The 18,578-nt window shown below is 37.5% G+C and overlaps 1 protein-coding gene across 1 annotated transcript; it reads right to left on the bottom strand.

The window, feature by feature from the left end:
* Positions 1-530: 530 nt before the first annotated feature.
* Positions 531-14,295, bottom strand: LOC144453764 (uncharacterized). The gene is made up of 5 exons (XM_078145116.1): positions 13,936-14,295; positions 6,876-8,989; positions 5,498-5,645; positions 4,701-4,839; positions 531-3,955 (listed from the first exon to the last, which is right to left on the bottom strand). The coding sequence occupies exons 1-5, from the start codon at positions 14,191-14,193 to the stop codon at positions 3,264-3,266; spliced, it is 3,351 nt and encodes a 1,116-aa protein (XP_078001242.1). The 5' UTR covers positions 14,194-14,295; the 3' UTR covers positions 531-3,263.
* Positions 14,296-18,578: the final 4,283 nt, after the last annotated feature.

The following is an 18,578-nucleotide window of genomic DNA, read 5'->3' on the forward strand; positions in this document are numbered from 1 at the left end:
CTATAACCTATACCGTGTATACCCCCCCCCCCCCCCCCCCCCAATGTACACACACAGGAAGTAGAGTGCTATCACCATGGCAAATTTTGGAAAGGCCTACTGGAAAATAACATTCATGGATTTACACACATTCTCACACTGTCAATACAATGGTATTACCACCCATTTCATGTTAGTGTTCACTGGCTCTGTTTGACACAACTATGCAGAAACCAGTATGATGGCAACACTGTGTCTAAATGTAAACGTACTGCAACTAGACATAGACATGCTGGCACCAATGTTATGATGTCTGCATAGTATCACATTCATTCATTTCATTTAATAGACAAAATATTGCAAGTAACTTCAATCTATCTTAGAGTACAGTCTGTATGGTTTTATCAAACCACACACACGGAAAACGTCTATGATCAAACAGAGCAAGTACAGTGAACACTAACATGAAATGAGCAGTATAAAGTCAGACTCGCCAAAACTTAAAACGGAATGTTTCGATACTTTATTTGTGTTTTATATATATATATCCAGCTTGTTCAAATATTTTACAAATTAATGTTCAAATAGCAATACAATACAGTACAATTAAAGAATAGTTAAGACAACCAACAAACTGAATGAGTAGCGTGAACAAGGCAGCAGGTACAATTCCACACACTAAACAAATACATCATTTGAACACATGAATGTTTGTAACTATTGCTTTACTGTATTGAGTTGTAAAAAAGAAAAATATCTTGTTAAGGATATATATATGTGTCTATATTTAATTTACAAAATGGTGGTGAAGTAGGCGAGTTTTGATTTTAAAGTTTGAATATAATGGAGAATTTATTGTTTGTGGTTCCAAGGATTAATAGAACATTTCAATGGTTACTTTAGAAAGGTAAATTTTAGAAACGTATGCAACGTTTCAATCCAACTACTGTGGAATTTTATCACACTTTGATTAAAGTCTTCAGCATTAATGTTTCTCATTGCATGATCAAGATCTGCAGTAAACTGACTGATATGTTACATTCATTTCCAATTTACCGTTCCAAAGTAACTGGTATTATTTACTACTCTTTTGAATGTAATGTTTTGATGTCTATGACTTAGTAAATCTCAGCATGCATGATTACAATCCTAAATTACATGTATTCTAAAAACAGTTAACTTTTTAACGACTTGGTAAATGAAATGATGTACAGTGTAACTATAGATTACAAGGTTTCATTGTTATGATATGACTCGTAATCAAGCCTTCGGTCTCCCAAGGTAGGCACAAACTACATCTGTTGTTCTTCGATGTGGTAGATTATACAAGTGGGAAATGATAGTTCCTCTGTTGTGCAATTCTTATCACCCCTGTGATCAAGATAGTGTAAACATCGGAAGTCCCAAAACAGTACACTGCAAGTTCATGGAACCCTGTCAATAAAACTCTGCGACACCTCCCTACTGAGACTATAATTATTAAACCATTGTCCATTCATTAGCTTATCACTGTTGTATCAACTTGTTGCGACAATAGTTTTAGTTTGTGTCTATCTTAGTAAACAGAAGGCTTAATTACCAATTTGAAAGTAATAACAGCCTTCAATAAAGTATCCAAATGAAGACAAATGGTAGTATGAAAGTGTACCAACAGGACACAATAGCATAGCTATCACATCAGGATTTGCATCCTGTAATTTTTTAAAAGTGGTTCTCTCTATCTCTAACAAAGAATATGGGTCTAAGCAATCAAAATACTGTGTACCGGTACAAGAGCACTCTAACAGAGAAGTGGCAGGAGAACCTTCTACTAACAAACACTGCACTACCTTCGATCCCCTCTACCTGTTAGAACCAGATGTGTGACCTTTCACCTCCAGTACTACATGTGACTTTTAACCTCTCCAGTACTAAACATGTGACTACAGATGTACAGAAATAAAGACATTCAAAATGGTAAATTTATCAATATACATATATATTTAAAATGATGACATAAAATACTATGAAATGTATCTGCGATTTTAGTTTAGATTTAATTTGAGATGTGGCAAAAATTTAAATCTTTGTCAATTCTTTTTTTTTTGTTGAGGAAAATACTAAAATACAAGCCCAGAGTATTCAGATGAAGCACTTACTGCAATTACATTTATCTAGTTTCAGTCTCTTAATTCATAAGTAGAAACTAGTATAGGTGCTAAAAGTATTATCCATTGACGATGTAGCTGCACTGCCACTATATGTAGACTGTAAAGATGAAAATGACGTGGTTCTACAATTCTGAGTTTTGTATCATATTTAAAGCATGATTTCTTTCAAATGTGTTTACCATAGGCTTGTACTCATGTGCTGTGTGCTCTTCTATTATCATGGTAGCTAGCTAACTGACTGACTGACTGACAAGGCTTGGAGTAAAGTAGCAAGGAAGTGGTAGTGAATTTGGGTGACAGGGCTTTGGTATAGAGATATCGGAGCTCGGAAAGGGTGGTGAATTTGGGAGACAGGGCTTTGGTATAGGGGTATATTAGCTGGGAAGGGGTGGTGAATTTGGGTGACAGGGCTTTGGTATAGAGGTGTAGTGGTAGCTAGGAAGGGGTAGTGATTTTGGGTGACAGGGCTTTGGTATATGGGTATATGAGCTAGGAAATTGGTAGTGATTTGGGGTGACAGGGCATTGGTATAGGGGTACAGTATCTAGGAAAGGGTAGTGAATTTGGGCGACAGGGCCTTGGTATAGGGCTTTGGCACAGGGGCATCGTAGCTAGGAATTGAGAGGTGGTGAATTTGGGGGACAGGGCTTTGGTATAGGGTATTATAACTAGAAAACAGTAGCAAATTGGGTGTCATGGGATGGGTATAGGGCTACAGGAGCTAAGTAGCGAGTTGGGTGACAAGGCTATGCTTGTATTGGGTATTGGGGAAAATTGAGTAACAGGATATGAATTACTGGTATGTAAAGATAGCAAAATTTACAGACCAGGTTGCACTGGTGGTATCCTCGGGTTCTAGTTACATTTTATGTCAAATGATGATATATACTACAAAAAGCCACACATGATCCATATATCCGGTCCATGTACCACCCCTGCCCCCATGTAAAAGAGGAGAGAGAAAAACTTGTTCACACCCATAGCATATGATTGATAAACAAATGACTTCATTACTGTCCATGATTGGCACAACACTGTCAAGGTTAGGAGAAGGGGATAGACATGAGAATTGGGTACCACTCACCAACTCTGTAAAATTGTGTCATACAAAACCATAACCTATAACACACCTTATTACCAACGCTGAGGCCAATTACCACCACCACCACCATTATTAACATATTGCCGTGGTTGATTTTGGGCACCTGGTGGTCGCCATTGATTCTGAGGGGGCTTCCATTGACCACCTGGTTTCGGAGCACCACCACTTGGTGGACGCCACTGAGGGGCACCACCACCAGGAGGTTTCCATTGACCCTGTCCCTGTGGTGGTTTCCAACCACTTCCTTGTTTAGGGGCACCACCACCAGGAGGTTTCCATTGATATCCCTGATTTTGTGGTGCACCTCCAGGTTTCCATTGGCCTCCTGTTGGTGGCTTCCATTGAGTTCCTTGCTTCGGTGCACCACCAGGTTTCCATTGACTGCCACCACTAGGAGGCTTCCACTGATTTGGTGCACCAGGGGGTTTCCACTGTGTTCCACCTCCTGGTTTACCTTGACCTTGTGGTTTTGATCCTGGTTTCCCAACTGGTGGTTTTGCAGGTGGCTTTGCGGGAGGCTTTTGTGGAGGCTTGACAGGTGTTTGAGGTTTACTCAGTAACACCTGGGGACCTCCTGGTTGCAATGGTTGACTAATGCCACTCGTGTTGCCAGAAGGTAACACAAAGTCATGGATGTAAAAAGTCTTTCTCGCTGCAGCAGTGCGTTCTCTGGCTATATGATATGTCCACCATGAATTGGACACTCCTATGAAAAGCTCCGCTCCTGTTAACATAGATCAAAATATCATTTGATAAACATGAGTGATAGATGCACAGTACACCCCATAAATGTGTCCGAAATGAGTGCTATCCGATACCAAATTAATCGTGGGCTAGTGTCCATTACGACGTTTGTAATGCATGTGAGAAATATCGACCATTGGAATGTGAAATACCTCAATCAGTTTTGCAAACGCGAACTTCCAGTTTGCATATGATATGCGCTACAAAAGAGCCTGCGTTAATTAATATCATTAATCAAGAATAAGTTAAAGATAGCACATTTAATGAAATTATTACTTTTTCCTGATAACTAGTACCTGACTGAATGGAAGCGCTTGTTTTTACAGCTTGCGCATATTTTTTTTTAATTTGGTTTTAAACAATGATAAGGACCCCCTCCCATCAAGGTAAATGCTACAAATGTTGTGTCTTGTACGTGTTCACTTTAGTACGAGATTTTCATTTTACGTTGGCCCTACATCATATATAGAACAACCTTCCTTTCAATTGTTGCCAGCGAGTCGGAGTCACTGACATACTTTCGAATTCCGTCACTCTCTCAAGCAAGGCATATCTCTTTAAACATTAGCCTCATCATTCTCTGTTTGCTGTGTGTTTGTAGCACTTTCTCTTTCCTGTCCATAAAAAGTCATCACTTCTGCGCTAAGACTAGCTTTCTTTGGCAGGGTTAAGGTGCATTATAAACCCACCACTTCGTTATTATTATCAACTTAAAATTTACTTACTTGAACATATTTCCTGTTCAACTAATGACAGCAGATTTTCATCAGCTCGTATCATCGCACTATAAGGTGTGTCTAACTCGTACAGATTGGCAAATGTCTTTATTCCTTTCATGTTGAACGACAGATCCCTCATGTGTGCCTGGCAACATACAAATGTGTTTGATAGTCAACTAAAGAAAGCAAGCTCACAAGAAATCTATAGATGTGTATAAACGATGTACGCCAACATAGGAAGTAAAACAAGTTTCGAAATCAGATTGTTTGAGCTATGAGACCATTAATTTCATTTTTGCCCGGAACTAGAGATGGTTGGTTGATACTGTTTTCGTTAGAGTCATAACCCACCCCACAATGAACTAAAGTGGAGGTGATTTTTGTTCACAATGAGATTTTGGTGATATTACTATATCACGCAGTTTATATGGGACATCACCAAGTTTTGACATAAGGAAACAAAGTAAACAGCTGTATTTCAGAAGGATGTTGGTATTGTGCACAGTCTGGTCAACCATGCAAATGTGCCAGCGACTTCACACAAGGCAAAATACCATACACTACGCAGAATTGGTTATTACACAGTGGGTTGTGCCCCTTATATGGTAAGAATTCGATATTATATCTTCAACAAGAGTATTCCTAGAATAATTATGGGAAGCATACCCAGTTTCTTGATTTTAGATTTTAAGTCATTGGATATAATCATTCTGTATGGTAACTCCTGTATCGCATTTTGTTATTTCGCAATGTAGCATGTCAGTCTTGCCCGTGATCAGATTGGTCAACATATAATCACTTACCAGGATTGTGCTTGGAGCGAATGCTGCATATGCACAACCAAGTTGGTGTTTCTCTAGAACTTTGATCAGGATACTACTGATGTTACGTGAAGGGAGTGGATTGGAATAACATAGTGGTCTTCTTTCCTTTACATAAACTGTCTCACACCTGTGTACAAAAAACATTTGATTTGATTTCAAGTGGAAAGATGCATTCAAAGAATCTCTCTCTCTCTCTCTCTCTCTCTCTCTCTCTCTCTCTCTCTCTCTCTCTCTCTCTCTCTCTCTCTCTCTCTCTCTCTCTCTCTCTCTCTCATTAATAATATTATCATTAAAGTTTCTGACAGGTACACATGTATTTTAAAATGAATATAAGTAAATGAGGTAATTCACGCCCTTTCTTCCTTTGCACCTCACCGAAGGGCCCATTATTTTTTTTTTATTCTTGTTGTTTCTTTCTATTCTTACTTTCTTTGCGGGGGGGGGGGGGGGGGTGTTAATCTGTTAAATCCCCTTTTACTGTAACAGTAATTACATGTACACTATACGAATAGTCAAATTTACCCACCTTTACCCAACCTGTGACCAACCTAACTGCCATCTCTGTCAAGGGCTAGGGGTAGTACGAGACGAAGTGATACTTTTGACTGTTTACAGCCCCCAGGGGAGAGATCACCGGGGTGAATTAAGTCAAAGGTGTCAAAGGTCTCATACTCACCACATTTACACATCCTCTGCTAAACATTTACCCCGGTGGAAAGACATGGTCAAATATGACTTTTCGTATAGTGGTAATAATAAGCTGTTGTCCCAGGCTGAAGGAAAGCCACATACTGTCTTATAGTGTTAGGTGTATGATGATCAAAATCGCAACTGAGCATTCACAATGAAATCGAGTCTTTACCTTTATGTTTCTTTATCCTAATTATTAATCACATCATCACGGGGAAATCTAGCAAAATTAACCATTCTCTATACAACTATGAATTTGGTGATCTTCATCCGTGTAGAATAACTGATAAAATAACATCATACTGTGTACCTGTACATAACTGCATGTAAATTATATTTGAGAGTCTACTTTTCATTGGTGTACTTCCTAGGCACTGTCAGGGCTTGGAAGGGATACACCTTCAGAATTCGAGGTATGAGAAGGGTGCTACCTTTTATGGATTTAGGTGGAGTTACTATTTTTCAGGGTTCAGATGGAGGAGGAACTACTCTTCAGGTTTTGGGAGGAACCATTTCAGGATTTTAGAGGGGGTACTAATTCTCAAGGCATATTTCTTGCCAGGATTTTGGCATGAGTACTGTTTTTTCAAGTTTTAGTCGAGGGTACTACTTTTCATGGTTAGATAGGGCTACTGTATTATCATTGTGATATCACTGATATACCTACCATATTTTCTTAAGATCTTCATTTAGACTCCAGTGAATACCGAGGAATGGACAATCTTTGAAGAGAATTTCCACATAGAGTTTACCAATGGTTTGAATATTAGCAGACCTCTTTAAGTGATTGTCTATTTCTTTCATTTTACCTTCCTCAACTACAGGCGGTGTCAGCGCAGCTACATTGTGAGGCCAATACATACCCAGACATTTAGCTTTGTCGGCAGACACCATTTTCGTCAGACTTTCACTTTCTGATTTTGGTACGAAACTCATTCCTGGAAATTTGACACCAAAGATGACTCCCAACCTTAACCTTATAGTTTCATACACTTTATTATAGTCTGTTGCACTCTTTCCCTTCAGCTTTGGAGGACCATGAATAGCTACTCCTGCATTATTGTCACAGTCTTTCTTGAACTGTGCCACGCTGGCAACAGGCACAATTTCACTCAGCGTTTTAATGTCAAATGTTTCATTGAAAGGAATTCTTTCGCTAATCTGCGTCATGTGATGTGGAAAGAAAGGAGACAGAACAACAGTTCTGTCATGTTTCATTGCATAACCAATCACTGTCTTTAAACTGTTGAATTGATAATTAGGACCACCAACACCAAGCCGGAACATCGGGAACAGATACCTGGGACGTATATCACCGCTGAGCAACTTTCCATCTTTCATTATGAATGCTTCGGGTAGATTAAGCGGTGGTGGTAGTGGCAACTGTGGAATCGGTGGTACTACACCAACTGGAGCATCTGGAAGTTTAGGGCCATCAGGGATATGACCAAATGGTTGTAAGGCTAGCTCGTCTGTTTGACCAAATGGTTGTAAGGCTAGCTCGTCTGTTTGACCAAATGGTTGTAAGGCTAGCTCGTCTGTTTTACTAACATCAATGTTGAAATCTTCGTTACCTTCATCAATGTTAAAAGGATATAGTTCTCCAGTGTTCTCTTCATCACCCTGGAAAGGTAAAATTATATCTTCTGGTTTAATGGCAGGTAGAGCTACAGAAACTTTAGAGAGGGGACTACTAACATCCAAATTTGTGTTTTGTAGTGTATTGTTATCTACATCTACAGCCACTACTCCTTCTCCCTCAGCTACATTCACCAAACTCATGTTAACTCCTACCATGTCTTGTTGAACTGGCACTCCCACGAGATCTTCTTCTGGTGCAATTGTGGGAATAAAGGCAGACGTTAGTCTTATTTCATCTGCTGTGTACATTTCTTCCATACCTGGAGTTGTCATCCAGCCCTGTTCCATATCCTCTCCAGCTACTATATTTGGGAGCCCAAACTCATCAGTTTCCTGTCCTTCAACTAGATCATTTGCCCCTTCCCCGATGATGCCTCCCCCCTCCCCTGCTACACCATCCTCTCCTTCCTTCATTCCATCTTCTTCATGTAAAAGTGATGGTAACATTAAATGCTGCGTTTGTTCATTATTTGGGGTCTGTTCTGGCTCCGCTTTGTTTTCCTCAATTCCCCCACCTATTAGCCATGGTGGCAGCAATTCTTCCATATTATCTGTACCTGCTACTGTCTCAACCCCGAGTTCGCCTCCCTCCTGTCCCTCCTCCTCACCCCCCTCTTGGTTTGCTCCTGTTAACCATTCTGGTATCCCTTCTTCTGTTTGCTCTAAGGCTGTTACTAATCGGCCTTCATCCCCCTCATATTTAACATCCTGCCCACCTCCACCCATGAGCATGTCTTGGTTTAATTCCCTTTCTGGCTCTACTCTTTCCTCCTCCTCCTCCTCTTTTTCCACAGCTTCTGCATATTCGCCTAGAATTTGTGATAGCAACTCATCACCTTTTGTGTCATCCCTATGTTCTATTCCTCCCCCTATTCCTCCTCCTACTCCTCCCCCTGCTACTCCTCCTCCTATAAAGTCATCAAGATTTCCTCCTCCTACAAATTCATCAAGGTTTTCTGTTACTTGTGGTTGTATATTTGCAAACTCTTCATTTTCTAATCCAATGGGCAAGTTGTCAGCGGATTGTGTTGTCATAATATAGGGTCCATCTCCTTCATCTTGAAAAACGGTTGAAAATTGAGGTGGGAAAGTGAAAGTGATCATGTTGTCACCGGTATCGAGGAGTTCGTCTGAAGGAGGCTATATGAAGAGAAAAGAAAGTCAAAGTCACTTTCAGTGGGGAGGAGTAAATTTGTTCTTGCAACGATACCCTGCCTAAACTTAACATTCCATCGCCTTGACCGTGTATTGAGGAGGGAGGTGTACTCGAGCCTAAAGACCAGTAGGAATATATGGAGAGGGGAGGTAAATTTATAACGTGATGAGTTTAGGGCTCCCCATACATGCCAGGATAGGTGATTGGCTGACAACTCTCAATATATCACATGAAAAAGATGAGAACGAGGTTGTTGGAACGGTAGCACCAGATGAAAATCTTCGTGGAGTTGCAGTCAAATAATTGTGCATTGGGAGCTCTCATTCTAAAGAAGATGGACTAACATGTGATCATCCTCCCTTCACAGCTCACATTCCAAATCTGTGCATACTGACTAACAAAACGACAAATCAAGTTAAATATGTGATTATATGGTGCGTGACTAACGGCTTCCAAGTAAAATCAGAATCTATCCAGAGATGATATAATTCTTTTTTTAAAAGGTAATTTCAAACCATGAATACATTTTTAAGCAATCAACATTTAGAAATACATGTAATTGCTTACGCCATTCCAGCTACTTAGGTGTGAGATCAATAGTTCAATGTAGGACAAAAAAATTCTTTTAGTTATGCCTCAAACCCGCCCCTTCTAACTAATATGACTAAAACTGACAATGTTTTCAAGTGTTTAAAGGTGCCTGTAAATGGGCTTTATGCCCGTTGGTTTACCTGAATAAATAAATAAATAAAAAGTACAATCAATTTCAAATTAGTATCTTGAAGTATTTAGCCCTATGAATACACTGCCAGTATGTAGTGAGGAAAGCATAGTTCTTTTGTTCACACTTTATTTTAGTGCCATGCATTTACCATAGTGGAGATTCTTCCATTTCTCAATTTGACGACATTTTTAGAAATATTTGAATTTAGGGGTACAAATAGATTCATTCAAAGTAAAAATCGGTTTTTTTTGTAGGATGAGAACTAAAATGGCTCACCCCCCCCCCCCCCCATTCCCAAAGTAAAAGAATTTTATTTGTTATCCTAAATTGAACTATTGATCTCGCCCCTTAAACGTGTTGAATTATTCATAGACTCTACACGTAGGGCCTATGAATTATTGTAGGGTTTAATGATAAAATGAACGTTCATTTTGTTGAGAACCCTATATAGTGAATGAAATTATTCGAATATGTTGAAATTATAGTTAGAAAGCTGATAAAACACATAATGCGTCCACATGTATGATTTAACAATGTCAGTCAGGGCCTAAATTTCAGGATGTCCATACATTCGACAAAATACCAGACTCTGTTTCTTAGCCTGTTTGTTAATATTTAACCGTCTCTATTACACTGTATACTGTCAGATTTGCTTCGAAATATTACAGTGATAATGTGTATATACATCTTGTAGACTGACATAGGGTAAAAATACTGACTGTGCCACAGTGCCATTGACAGTTTTGATAATAAAAGATTAAGTCTAATCCTGTTCGGTAGGTGGCATTCATCAAACATGATATAAGTAAACGGCAAGTTGTACCAACGATTTGTACTCAGCTGAAGGGGATGGACCAAAATATAGGTATAATTTATGTCACCTCGACCTTTGACATTAGGCCTTCAGTTTGAATGATTGGCACAAGCATCATGAAATCGTTGGTCGGTAAACTGAAAATTTATTTAACAGTAAGGTTTCATCACGTGGCAATTATATAATATATTTCGGCGAGCATGACAACATTATACAAATATAAATAAGAACCGCAATTATGAAAAAATAGATCCACCACGTACAGGATCTTTGCAGCTACTGGGGTTTACTTAGATGAAGTCTTGAAGGTGTTTCATACAGTTACAGACTGTAATACAGGGTTCTTGGTACATCATAGGAGAAAGGGTTATCGAACCTTTTGAAATTACAACTGTCAGTTTCCCATTTTTCCTCCAAATCAGAAATCTTCATGAATATAGTTTCTTAGGTCAACGAATACAATGACACTGAAATTCGTAACTTCCTTTGAAATTTACCAAAAGGTCCAAGGTTATGTAGATTTTCTTTGACCATAATGACCAATCAAATTGTTCATCAATGTGACGTCGATGACGTAGGCAATTCGGTCTGTACAGCTGTCACATGTATTGTATTTAAGATTATCCCCTACTTTTTGAATGATGTCCTGCCATTATTTCTATATCGTGTCACCATGACAACTATGTATCATCTGTCATGTCTAAAAAGCCTGCATCTAAACTGTTTCAACATAAATTCGGTTTTATTTTGTGCATTCCGCAGTCATTCATAACGTGTCCAAGCTGTTATCAAAATGGAATGACATATTAAACCATGCTTTGTAAATGGAAACAAAATGAAAAGAATATATATCTATGGACGAGTGAGTTGCTGACGGGTCGGGAAATGAAGGGCCAAAATTTATGTCATCAGTAAATTCAAGAGACGATAACATATACTTGTTTTTAGGAAAAAGACAAAAATAATATTTAGTCTCTATTTTTAAAAGCTTGGGGATTGGCGAGCCCCTGGTGTCTGACATAACTTATAAATAGAGTGTGTCCGAGTGTATATAAAATTAGGTCTTTTTTTTATTTCTAAAAAAAACCCGCCGAACTTAAAATGATAAATGAAAATACAGGCGGAAAAGCACGTATAGATTATCGCCAGTGATTAAAATGTATAAACAGTGCTAGGGCTAACACTCGTAGAGAAAAGACACGGTACATAAGAATGTCCAAATAAATTTTCGGAGAAGCTATTAAATAGGTACAAAAACATGTAAAAGTAAAAGTTTTCAAAAAGATATATTTGAATTTTGAACATGTTAATTATGTTAATTATTAGGTTAACCTCTACGACTGCTGAGTACAGTGCGCATTTCATTTTATGCTACAGTTGTCCGTTATGCAAACATTCTCAGTGTTTCACTCATATGTGGTACGTATTCGGCAAATACCCACTAAAATTATAACTAACCCTACTTTTTATGAGGTTTTTAATTGTTAAGAACCAAATAACTAAGTGTTCATCTACTGATCCTGACACTGTTTGAAATAAAAGGTTATCACCCTCACTTTTAAGATGTCACGTTACACGTAACACCATATATTACTATCCCAATGTGGGCGCTCGCTCATTAAGATCATACGGTAATCCGCCCAGCGTGGGGAAGGACGGATATCCACCCGCTCCGAAGGCATGAATGATAAACTTTCATATTATTGGGAGTTATTTAATTTTACAATTATGACATCCGCCTTGTTAGGTTGTCAAAATATGAGAGAGTCTGACGAAAATCACTATTTTGAAGTTGCACTATATTATCTTGTACGTACGATATAAAATTTCGTTTGTCGTCTTGGATGTTCCTATCTAAATGAATAGCAAGAAACGTGTCTTTTTGAGGTCTGCAATAAAGAACATTGACATTGTAATTTATTGATCAGCGAAAAAGAAAGGAAAATAATTCATGTAAGAAAATCACTGCCAATGATCTATGCTGGATTTCTTTCTAAAAGTCACATTATCGAGTTGTCGAGGCAATTTTATACAATGGGTCTCATCTATAAGTACTTTCAGTCAATTTGTTATTCAAGAAGACAATAAATAAAAATGAGATCTGTTACCGTATTAATATGCAAATAAACCAAGCTATGAAAATAAAAATATGGCAAAACATCCTGTGGCAAAACATCAGTTATTGTACAATAAATGAAATATATAATTTTTTCACCTCTATGCGAAAAAAACCGATGTGTGGGCTATTTGAAGTATCTAAGCGGGGAAATCACAGCCCCGCAATTTATTTTGACAGCATTTAGCATGGTGTATTGTGTCAATTTGTTATGTATGTACCTCATAGAATAGTCAACGGATCAATTCTACGCACCAGCTGTATATGTCATTAACATATATCCACGTTGCACAGATTTCCACTGTCAACGTCTGCATAGTATATTTAGGCCCACAGGGGCACGTATTATCGCTTCGAATGCCGTTTTCTTAGGAAAATATCGTACGAATTCTGCTGCTACAAATGTATCAATCTCTGTACTATACTAGTAGAAATATTAACTCTTTTCTCCTTACAAGTAGGAATATATAGTCAAAAGGTTGTTATATTTAGTCTGTAGACCTGGAAAACAACAATCTATGAAATATTACACGCCCCCATGTTTAGGCCCTCCATGTAAAATGTAAGAATCCATTCAAAGAAAAGTAAAGATGCGACTGATTTTACCCGTGAAAGGTTCGGGACGGCGCAGTCATTTAATTTTGTTAGTGAAACTTTAAGATGTCAAGATGAAGTTTATGGTGGTCATTTTTTATTTCATTTTGTTTACATTTCGGTTTCTTTCTTCATGGTTTAAAAGCGTTATTGGCCATACACTCTCACGGACACGTTGTCATTATGATGGTTTAGGGGAAAACATTCGTTAAATTATAAATAGTAGAAATTGCGAAAACTAACTCCTAGTTTATTTCATATTTCGAAAAGGTATCCTAAATTGATACTCAGGCCAGACAGTGTGAATTTGTTTTATTTTGTCACTTTTACTTCTGTTGGGGTGTCAAGAGCTAATATTTTTTTTAATCAGATGCAGTCATTGACACGAAAGTTCAAATCACGATTTAGCATCATGGTTCCTAGAAAGGTGACCCGACGAAATATGGGTCTATTTAATACAGAGCTGTATGCACCATTGTTATATGAAATAAATTCATTAGTTGACTAGTCAGTTTTTTCAGTCACTTTCCATGTTTCAAATAAGGGGCTTACATTTGCTTCGCAGTTATTTCAACAAAAAATCACATTTGTTCGTTATCCTTAGATTTTATGTTATATGTATTAAACAACAGCATATATTGAGTGATATAGTCTATTGATACTAACAAACATTTCTACTTACTGTTGTTGCTTGAAGACCCATATCGTTCATAATATCCTCCAAATCCATCTGCCATATTTGAGCATCGTCCTCTAACTGCTGGTCAAATGACAGCGTGTCGAGATCTACTGATCGAATCAAGTCCGGGTTCCTATGAACTTTCACAATAAAAACGCAGAGGAATCCAGTCATTGCTACCATCAGATAGAATTTCAACAATCTCGTCGTGTCATTGTGGACATTCAGGCAGAACAGTTTAAGCCTTACTATACTCTTCATGGTTTTTTTAGTTGGGCTGACAGAACCAGACTGTTGATGTCGACGGGGGAAAGGGTCAAACAGAACAGTCGTCCGATGACAAGCGTATAGAACGCTAGTACCGCTACCTATACACTGTACTGTACAATAGCAAAATCGGAAATAGATGTCGCATGCAAATGAGCAATCTGTGCACGCTCGTATTATCCCCCACAACGTCACAGATTGTGGCAACATTTACATCACGGCATTACCACGCCTATACATAGTGGTACAGACTGTTCCACTCTGTCAATATTTCTGAAACTGTCGACCATGCAGTTGTCTATCTGTCTGTCTTGTCTACTATATGTCTATCTGCGTGCGTACGTATGTATGTACATATGTACGTACGTATGTATGTATGTATGTATGTATGTATGTATGTATAAGCATATAGTAAATATAGACTACACGTATTGTGTATGGGGCATAATGTCAGAAAAGGATGGACATACATTTCTTCATGAGCAAAGAAATACAACAATTATATTTTGTATTATATTTAAAAGACAACATTCTATGATACATCATTAATCATCACATCAAATGTAATCATCAAACTCCAATACTTTGTCTACAGTACAAAGATTTAATTTCAGTCTTTTCATACATCTTTCCCCTAATGCCACCCCATAACTACGTTATGACAAGCACCTAATTTATTGAGAATGTTGTTGTAGCACATACATACATACATACATACATACATACATACATACCCGGTACATACATACATACATACATACATACATACATACATACATACATACATACATACATACATACCCGGTACACACACACACACACACCCACACACACCCACACACACACACACACACACACACACACACACACGCGCGCGCGCGCGCGCACACACACACACACACACACACGCACATACATACATACATACATACATACATACATACATACATACATACATACATACATACATACATACATACATACATACATACATACATACATGTTGATGAACCCAAAAACTCTTTCAAAAAGTTACTTTTACATAATACATAATACATAATGTACAATGTTAATAAAATCGGGATATGGTGTGTTGGTTGTCGATAATTAATCGTCGGGATACTCAATTATTCAATGCTGAGTCCAGTTCAAATTGCCTGACATCAATTGAAATTTTCATCTTCAATAAACGACGTCCGCAAACAGTAATAGTTGCAATGAGGCAGACGATGGCATACTTATATAGCAGATCGACGACGGTAGCACAACATACATCCTGTCATCCAGTCTTCCAACATCAGTCAGGAAAAAGGTTTCAGCCAGTTAGTGGACAGTTTAAGGGGCGAAAAGCTCAATGTAGGATAACAAAAAGTAAATTCTGTTACTTTGGGGGTGGGTATTGAGCTATTTTAGTTCTCATCCTGTAAAATCGGTTTTACTTTTAATGGATGTTTTGTATCCCTAAATACAAATATTTCCTTTAGAATGTCAAATTGAGATATGGAAGAATGTTTTATATTGTAAATACATGGCACTAAAACAAAGTATAGTGTCAACAAACGAACCATTTTTTACTCTCTACATACTGGCTTGATATTCATAGCACTACATAATACTTACTGATTTGATTGCCCGGTTTGAAGCTATTTTCAAGTTTGGCCAATTTCGTTAGAAGGGGGGGGGGGGGGGGTCTGAGGCCTAAGAATAAATAGTTTAGTTTTTTTCCTACATTGAACTATTGTTTTCGCCCCTTACAGCATTTATTTGTCTGAAATCTTTGGAAAGACAAAAATGTTGAAGTGAGCATGCTGATCACTGTTCTGCTGCACAGCCCGGACCCGTTACAGTAAGCCTGCTCACATTTCGATGTACACGCACATTGTATAGATTATTGAAAACTATATAAGTAATTCATATGTTTATGGTGTTTTATTTTACTCACACATGTTTAGTTTATTGGTTTATTTTTATATATTTATTTTTGTTAGTTTATTTTGTGTTATTTACTTTATTTAGTTTATTTACTCACACATGTTTAGTTTATTGGTTTATTTTTATATATTTATTTTTGTTAGTTTATTTTGTGTGTCTCCTTTTCTTTGCTCTTTTCTTTGTAACACGATTTGGAATTTTTGTTGATGTCATCTCACACATGACATACGCGTTGTACCTTACAGACTTGAATGTAGGCTGTAAGATACGTCGTGCTGTTCCGCCCTCACCGGCCTCCTCTGACCCGGAGGGGAAGGGTTGACCGATGTGCGAGGACGTCTCGTCACGGCGTACCTTACAGACTAATTATAGAATGTGAAATGTAACAATATTTTGTAAGATTTTCATCGAGTCACGCGATATTCTGGTTCGTATTACTACCAAACCTACGGCGGCCCACAGGTGACTGACGAAAACTAAATTTGTGCTATAAATAATTTATTTTTGAAGGCAAAATATTTAATAAAAGGATGTCACTTTTATTTCATATGACAAAACATTAATTTCTTGGGTCAATATAGAAATATCAAAGCAAAAACCTACAATTTCTGTGACAAATAAATTCTTCTAACAGAGCAGAAAATTAATTTGCGAAACGACGATTTTTATTCGTTTGGCCCAAATACACTGGAAACAATTGATGTACAAAAGTATATAAAATGATACATTTGTTATTACTGTGAGCAAAAGTTAACACCGCTGTCGCATGAAACAAGAAAGATTTTTTTAAAAATCTTTTATTTTGCGTTCACAGTGAGATGAAATGTAACATTTCATGTGGGCCTGCATTATCAGTGCCTACATTTTGTTTGTTGTAACGTTGTGTGAGATATGAAAAGCATGCATCGTGCCGCCTAATAGAAACCCTATAGTCACTCTGATTTGGTAGTAACTGTATTCAGATGGAAATAGCCATGACAATTAGTAATATATTTCAAAATTTACCTCACTGTCTACTTAATCATCTTCAGTCTTTCTCCTTTGATGTCTGACTTCTTGAAGCAGTTTATGAATTATGTCTTTTTTTTCAATGATTTGACACCAAGTTAGGATATTCGATTTTCTGATTATTCAAATCAACCACACCACGTTCCTGATATATCCATACAAAAATAATATTATAGGAAACTTAAAAAAAAATCGTTTTAGTCTTCCCCCTCTCCCTCCCTCCCCCCTCTCTCTCTCTCTCTCTCTCTCTCTCTCTCTCTCTCTCTCTCTCTCTCTCTCTCTCTCTCTCTCTCTCTCTCTCTCTCTCTCTCTCTCTCTCTCTCTCTCTCTCTCTCTCTCTCTCTCTCTCTCTCTCTCTCCTCCCTGCCAATCTTCTTGCGATTACTATAAAGGCACGCCAAGAAATAACATGAATAACCGAAGTTCTGCCATGATTGTAGTCGAATGTCTCTAGTTCTGTAACAGAAATAAAATATCAATCTACCCTTTGTAAACTCATACAATTTTGATAATACAACAGGTGGCTTAAACGACAAATTATCCCACCCTCGAACCTAGAGGACAAACTGATAATTTCGATTATCATGAAGATAACACAGTTGTTTAAAGACGCCCATTCTTAATTCTATATTTCTCATCGTAACAATAAAAGACTATGGATCCGTCGGTACGTTAAAAATGTGAGGGTATTTTTTTTACTTAAAAATTACAATTAATGTCAGAAACTTAAAAAAAAACCATTGATTAAATTTCCCAAATTTCAGCAATAAAATGATAAATGTTCACTCAGATGCACGCTCATGGGGTCGTCATCAGACAGTTAGTAATTTTTTTCCTAATCCTACCGTAGAGGACGTCGATTATTTTTTTTTCAATTTCGCAATATTGAAGAAATATTATAAGCCTTAAAGTCACAAGAAACATAGAATCAAGTACGGCCGCCCTAATGTGAGCATTTAATTTATCACTTATTCACACAGGTGGTCAATATAAAATGATAACATCTTGAAATAATAAATGATCTATTTAAGTCTATAGACGTTCTATATCTAAATAATCATACTGATGACCCAATTGATGTATGGTGTTTGAGACCACCCTGTTGTAAAATCATTGCAATTTTCCAATAAGATTCAATTTATAACAAATTAGTTTCCAAATACAGTATTATAGCCATAAACTCGTGTGTGTGTGTGTGTGGGGGGGGGGGGGGTGGGTGTGTATATGTGTGTGTGTGTACATGTGGGTGTGGGTGTGTGACACTGTGTGTTTATGCGTGTACGCACTGAAAGATGCCACTTGAATAGCAATGAAATTTTAATAATAAAAATAACTACAAAGAGACCAACAGTTGAAGTACTATTTCAAACACTTTATTCCTCTAAGAATTCAGAATTCTACAATTACATTCTACATTTTAACAAATAACCCAAACAATT

The sequence above is a fragment of the Glandiceps talaboti genome, chromosome 1 (assembly GCF_964340395.1).
Source record: "Glandiceps talaboti chromosome 1, keGlaTala1.1, whole genome shotgun sequence".
In the NCBI taxonomy this organism is placed as follows: domain Eukaryota; kingdom Metazoa; phylum Hemichordata; class Enteropneusta; family Spengelidae; genus Glandiceps; species Glandiceps talaboti.

Coding starts and splice junctions, on each gene's coding strand:
- LOC144453764 (XM_078145116.1), bottom strand. CDS start 14,193: ATGAAGAGTATAGTAAGGCTTAAACTGTTCTGCCTGAATGTCCACAAT. Junction 8,990..13,935: donor TGGGTCTTCAAGCAACAACA/GTAAGTAGAAAT, acceptor CTCTTCATATAG/CCTCCTTCAGACGAACTCCT. Junction 5,646..6,875: donor GAAGATCTTAAGAAAATATG/GTAGGTATATCA, acceptor TTTTGTACACAG/GTGTGAGACAGTTTATGTAA.